Consider the following 6,396-nt stretch of genomic DNA (forward strand, 5'->3'; position numbering starts at 1 on the left):
ATACTTTTTTTATTTAGCTAAACTGTAGAGCAAACATTGTCCATGATATTATTTGTCTCACACGTGCAAGGAGAGTGCCGTTTTCTATGTAAAGGCCCTCCACAGTGAACCTTTGTATTATAATTCATGAAATAAACTGTTAATAAGTGCATTAACAATAATGAGGTTTTTATAAGTAAGCCTGTTGTGGAAAGGTATGACCCTCAGTTCTCCAATCTGACAAGTCTGGTTGCCAATTGGAACTCCATCGGAAGACCAGCAGTGTGGCCTTGCTCGTGTTACATAAAGGCTTTGAAGCTCAGTTTCATCATCTGTAAAATGGGTACAATATCCATACCCATCTCAGAATTGTGAGAATTAGAATATTTATAACATCCGCATAATACAATGTCTAGTCTATGACAAGCACTATGTATCTATATCTGTGTATACATACATGTATTTTCAGTTAGCTATTATGGCTTATTTTATTTTTGCAGCAAGAAAATGGTTATTTGCTAGCTTTCTATATGAGACCAGCATCAGTGTTGTTTTGTACATTTATTTTTCTCATTCTCACCCCTGGTACTTTCAAAAGCTATGCCAGCAAACGTGTTGTGAGAGAGTTTTAAATATTTACCCCATTTTGAGTTTTTCAGTAATTTAAGCTCTAGGGGCTGCTTTTCATCCTGTGAAATTCTATATTTTCCACCTAATTTAAACCATATTAAGGCTGGAACACTATCCTCTGGCCCTGTTAGTTTATGTACTTTTGGAAGTCTAGGAATTTATGAAAAGGGTAAAAGAGCAAAGAACTTTCATTTCTCATAACTTTAGTTTTAAACATAGGCCTAATTTCCCCAATTCCCTGCGATCACTTCTCTTACTTGTCCTTTATAACTCTAAAATTTAGAGCACGGCTTTAATATTTTTTCTTTGCATATTGTTCTCTTGAATCTGTGCTAACAAGAGAGACAATAAAGCTAGAGGTGTCATGCTGACAGATTAGAATCAAAGAAGCTGGAAAAAAAAGGCCACAAAAATGGCGAGAAGCCCCAGGATTTTCAGCAGCAGACAAGCTGGGGAGGTGGAAGCAGCCTTCACAGAGCGAGTCTTCAGAGGCTTCAGTACTCTTTCTTCCTGGGTGAGGATGGCATGTCTGGCTCCTTCCCACTTCCCGGGCCCCACGAGACGGTACTGATAGGAGTTGCAGGGCCCGAAGTAGAGTTTCACAGCCAGCACAGGGTCTTTGAACAAGAGAGGGATGAGGTCTGGCTTGGCACCTATCTCCTGGGCAAGCTCGTCCAGGTAGTCCACGAAATTGGTCTGCAGTATCTGGCTCTGACTTTCTCCAAACCTGAACGAGGAATGTGAATGGGACAGAGTCACAGACTGTTCTCACTCTGTAACAAATGACGAAAGGAGTAGGTGGCCGGGGGTCTGATATGAACCTGTGGTGAGAGTGTGAGTTGATCCTGTCAGGGGGCCCATCTCTCAGACTGACAGCAGGCCGTGTCCTGCACAGCCGTGAGTTCCCAAAGCCATGAGTTCAATCTGGAGGGGGCCAGAGTGAACGCTGCACTCTCTGCTTAGTGTTCATCACGCAGCTGCAAGCCTCCAGGCAAGTGCATACTGCTTGGCCTGCTGCAGAGATTTGGGAGACAGCACCGCTTTGTGAAGCCTAGCTCAGTGTCAGTGCAGAGGAAATGCTTAACATTTCCATGTTAAATTTCTGAAGTACCTGGCAGACCTGGTCGGTGTGCAGTAGGTGTCCCAGTCAATGTCAAGCGAACTGGAACTCGAATATAAAAATAACCCCTTGCCCAGGTGTACGAAGTTCAAGGGAACTTTCCAAGAGTACTTGGTCACTGGTGAACCATGTTCTGCCTCGGAAAAACAACAAATCCTTGAACCTTCATACCTGAAACCCTCCCCGATTTATCTGGGTGGGCACTGTAAGGTAACTTTCCAGAGATGTTCAGGCCACGTCACGATCAGTGCGCCACCCCACTCCCTCTCAGACCAGAGTATGGGTGACCTGAGAAGATGACACTCTCCCACAGGCATTATATAAAACTGAAATGAAATGAAGCCAAGAATAAAAGGAATTCTGCTGTGGTACAGTTTCTATCCTTCTGTCTTAGACTACAGTGTAAAAGAATTGTCTAGGAAGAATGTAAAAACGTACGTTTCCACTTAGCTCAAAGCTTCTGATTCGGTGACACTGGGTTGTAGCCCAGAAGTTTACTTTTTAATTGAATAGCTTTGTGTTAGTCTAGGTAGTTAGATCATTCTGCTTTGAGCACCATTGCTCAAAATAGACTTTTTTTAAATTAAAAAAAAAAAACATGCTTACAGTTCTATTCTTTTTTCATTCCTTTTAATAATGTCCTCCATCATTGTCTTCTCTGAAGGTAAACTACACAAGCCTAGAAAAAGAAAGGTGGGTTTCAGTGAGCTTGGTGCACTATCATTGCTTTTCCCAACAGTTGTCGCCTAAAGTTAAATTCTGCTTCAGTAGCCTCTTGTCTATTCTCCGCAGCTATAGCTGGTGAGGGTGGAAACAGGTGGAGGGGATAGAGAACACCAGTGTGAGAGCTTCCTGGTGCCTGTGATTCTTTTCTTCAGTACCGGGAATCAAACTCAGGACCTCTCACTTCCCAGGCAGGGACTTATGCTGCTGAGCTATTTCCCTGGCCCCTGGTGCTTGTGATTCTGTCTCCTGCTCATAAGACATACTTGGGTTGGGAAATGGCCAAGGCCCCTGCACACAGCCAGGCATTGGGCATCTCGGATTCAAGAACTCCAAACCTGAGCTGCCATCAAAGCCTGCCTGCCCACACCTGCACCTTCTTCTGCAGAGCCCTCCTCCACTGCCGGCGCTGCTATCTGCCTCATTTTCAGGGCTAGAGATCTGCAACATGCCCTTGATTCCTCTCTATCCACACTGAGCAAGCAGTTATGCCCTGTGGCTTCCTCCTTGATGATTCCTCAGATTTACGTCCTCTCTTCATTTTGTGTCTCTGCTTAGGCCCAGGGATCACTGTATTTTAGCACAGCTGATTTCTCACTGGTCACTGAGCGTCTGTAATTCTCCCCATTAAAGTCTATATTCTACACAGCTGCTGAAATAATGTGTGCTAATACCACCCAGAAGGCCTGTCCTTGCTTGTGCCCTTCCACTGGTGTCTCTCCCAAAGGGCTTTTTATGATGCAGATTCTGCAGCTTCACGCCCGGACTTAATCAACAAGTCTGGCCAGGAGATGCAGCCAGATTGGGGAAGAACTGCTGTGCAGTTTGATTCCTTAGTGTGGAATTCAAAGATTTCTGTCCTATGGGCTGGGGAGATATCTCAACAGCTTGAACGCCTGCCTGGCAAAGATTTGTGCCCTGTACCCCTTCTTTCTTTTTTGTCCTCTCCTTCTTCCCTGAGATTAATCGCTCCTCCCTGCCCACTGCCCCCTCAATTCTTACTCTGAGGATGTCATGCAGCCTGTAATGCCCCATGTGCCTCACATCTCTGTTTTCTTGTGCTCAGGTAATTTCCTTTTCTTCTTTTCTTTTTCCATTTTGATACAGGGTCTCACTGTGCAGTTCAGGCTGGCACTGAACTCAGTCTCTAACCCAAGCTGGCCTGGAACTTACAGTGATCCTCCTGCTTCAGCCTCCCAAGTGCTGGGGTTATAGGCATGCACCATCATGCCCAGCCTGTGCTCAGCTGATTTCTTTCCTGCACCTGAGACCCTTGGTCATCCAGGAAGTTTTCCTTGACCTTCCCCTCACCCCACCCAGCCAAGTACCTTCTATCTTCTTGCAGTGCATGAGCATTCCTCTATCAAAGCATTTGCCACATCCTGTTAAAATGAGTCATTTAGCTGGGCCAGCCAAATAGCTTAGTGGATTAAAGAGCCTGCAAGACCCTTCCATGTGCTGGCCCCACCCCCAGGGTGTGCTGAGATGGCAATTGAGACTGGGTTCCTGTAATCCCAGCTCTTGGGAGGTTGTAAAACAGGTGGATCACTATGAGTCCAATCTAGTGGTGAGACCCTGAACACCCTGTAGACTCTTCCCTAAAGTAAAAAAAAAAAAAAAAAGTTGTTTAAATTTTTCTTGTGCCCCTGAGTCTCAGCACAAGCTGCATCTTCAATGAGTTTCTGTTGAGCAAAACTGGACTTTGGAAGCAGGAACATCATAGCCTTCTAAGTAGGGTGAAATGCTGCACAGAGGCACAGGGAGAACCGTGTGGTAGTTTTGGAACCTTACGTATTGGTGATGTTAAGCTGCTCACTCACCTTTGAAAACTCTTGTTGCCCAACGTGCCTGAAGCTCAACTGTAGGGAACATGGAGCCGAGGGGCTGGATGAGGCCGATGCATGCAAGAGTCGACTTCTCCAGGTGAGGGAGGAACATGTATTTGTACAGTGAGACCATATTATGCCCTTGTTTGACAACTGGCTCTTCAAGGAAAGGAAAAGATAGCTTATATCCTGTTGCAAAGACAATGACATCGATGTCCTCCTCTGCTGTTCCATCCTCAAAGATGGCAGATGTTTCTGTGAGCTCTGTCACTCTTGATTTCACCTTGACAGCTCCATAGAGGATGCGACTTGGAAGGTCATCATTCAGTATGGGCTCTTTCATAAGGTATCTGAGATACACAGGAAAGAAACACTCAGAAGGCTCTTTTGCTAAGGAATCTTGAGTGCTCTTGCCATGTTTTAGGGGTAGCCCTGAAAATTACGGGGTTTTCAAATGACTGGAAAACTCTAGCTTGATTAATTGGCTTCCCCACCCTTTATTCTCTGACTTACTATCATCTCAAGGATCTGACCCTCAGAAATATAGAAAAGCATGTAGGCGATGTTAGTTGAAGACGTATTTACAGCATTAAGTTGTTTTTATTTTTGTGAGACACAGTCTAGCTATGTACGTCAGCCTGGCCTTGAGCTCACAATATAGCCCAGGTAGGCCTCGGACATGGAGAAATCCTGCTACTTCAGCTTCCCATGTGCTGGGATTGCAGATGTGGCTCACAACACCTGGCTCAAGTTAGTCATTTTTTAAAAGGAAGACTTTGAAAGGGCTTACCTAAAATGACAATACTTATGATTAGTACCTAGGTAGCCATGTCATTAGGTTACTCGTGGTTATTGCCCTATTGCTTCTTCTACCATCTTTATAGTATTTAGCTTTATTTTGCTATTTTATTTAATTCCTACCTGATCATAAGAATGGAAGGAAAAATCATTAAATTCATAATGAACCCTACCAAGAGTATGAAAATGAATGGATCAAACTAGGTTTGGTACTATCTCTTGATCTCGAAATCCAGTGTCTCTACCTATGATAGGCTGGATGATGGAGCAGTCTGGTTGTATTTCTGAAGAAGGTCTTGTTGGAAATCTGAGAACTGTCTTGTTCAATCTAAGAATAGAACTCCATGGCATTTGTTATAATGTTTTAAAGACCTATTTTTTTTTTTAAAGGAAGTAGCCTGCTATCACCTAAGGAAAAACAAACATCTACACTGTTTTGCTTGTGCTTAAAATACCAATGACATAGAACGTGACGATCAGCAAGTATTTGTCTTTGTCAAAGAGAAAAGACTGTGTTCCAAAAACCTTCCATGGAAAGACCCCTCATGATATAGAGTTATCAAAGCATAACTTATCAGATGGAAAGTTACATGCTTCCTACCAAATCCCTCTGGTAAGAAAACTCATGGTCTCCTGAAGCGAATTTCTCCAATGTTAGACAACTTTAGGTGTTAGAAAGTTCTTTGCACCAAGCCTAATTCTGCTTACTGGAACCCCTTATAACACTTCTACAGCATCTTCTTAAGTATGTTTTCAAGACATAGAAAAGAATTTAAAATTCAAACTCTAAGACCTATATAATACATACACTGTTAGTAATTTGGATCTTTGTAAGAAACACAGCTTCAGACAAACTTGTTAAGCAATGAATATACCATAAAATAACTCTACTTGTTTTTAGGCTCCAGACTATAATTTGCATGGTTGAACCAACGATTTAACTGTTGTTCCATCATCCATTTGCGAACTATTGGTGGCAGGATGTTTCGGAGCATTGACTTAAACCTAGTGTGGAACACCATGTCCCAGGGATAACCATCTTCAGAGATTCGGCTCATGACCCAGGAGCCATTTCTGGTGCTGATGAATACCTGGTAAGCCAAAAAGAATGTAGTTTAAATTCAGACATTGTCACCTTTGGGAAGAATCTATTGGCTGGTGGGAGGTATTGTGTTCATTTCCAGAATTTATCAAGGTTCTCTATTGCAGAAGACTGGCCTCAAAGTGAAGCCCTCTCAGTTTTCACTGCAGTTTGGCAACTTTATCCTAAAAAGATGTCCCTACTGATTTTTACACTGATAAAGCAGGATTTCATGGAGA

At 43.3% G+C, this 6,396-nt stretch overlaps 1 protein-coding gene across 1 annotated transcript in view; it reads right to left on the reverse strand.

Moving 5' to 3' along the window:
• Positions 1 to 6: 6 nt before the first annotated feature.
• The window catches only part of LOC101588029 (dimethylaniline monooxygenase [N-oxide-forming] 2), an 8,944-nt gene continuing 2,554 nt past the window's right edge, over positions 7 to 6,396 (reverse strand). Inside the window, exons 2-5 of the mRNA XM_023710258.1 lie at positions 5,968 to 6,167; positions 4,273 to 4,628; positions 2,336 to 2,408; positions 7 to 1,336 (exon numbers count right to left, since the gene is read on the reverse strand). Coding sequence (XP_023566026.1) covers positions 991 to 1,336; positions 2,336 to 2,408; positions 4,273 to 4,628; positions 5,968 to 6,134 — 942 coding nt within the window. The 5' untranslated portion in view covers positions 6,135 to 6,167 and the 3' untranslated portion in view covers positions 7 to 990. The remainder of the gene's footprint in view (positions 1,337 to 2,335; positions 2,409 to 4,272; positions 4,629 to 5,967; positions 6,168 to 6,396) is intronic.

This window comes from Octodon degus, unplaced genomic scaffold, assembly GCF_000260255.1.
Source record: "Octodon degus isolate 3935 unplaced genomic scaffold, OctDeg1.0 scaffold00017, whole genome shotgun sequence".
In the NCBI taxonomy this organism is placed as follows: Eukaryota; Metazoa; Chordata; class Mammalia; order Rodentia; family Octodontidae; genus Octodon; species Octodon degus.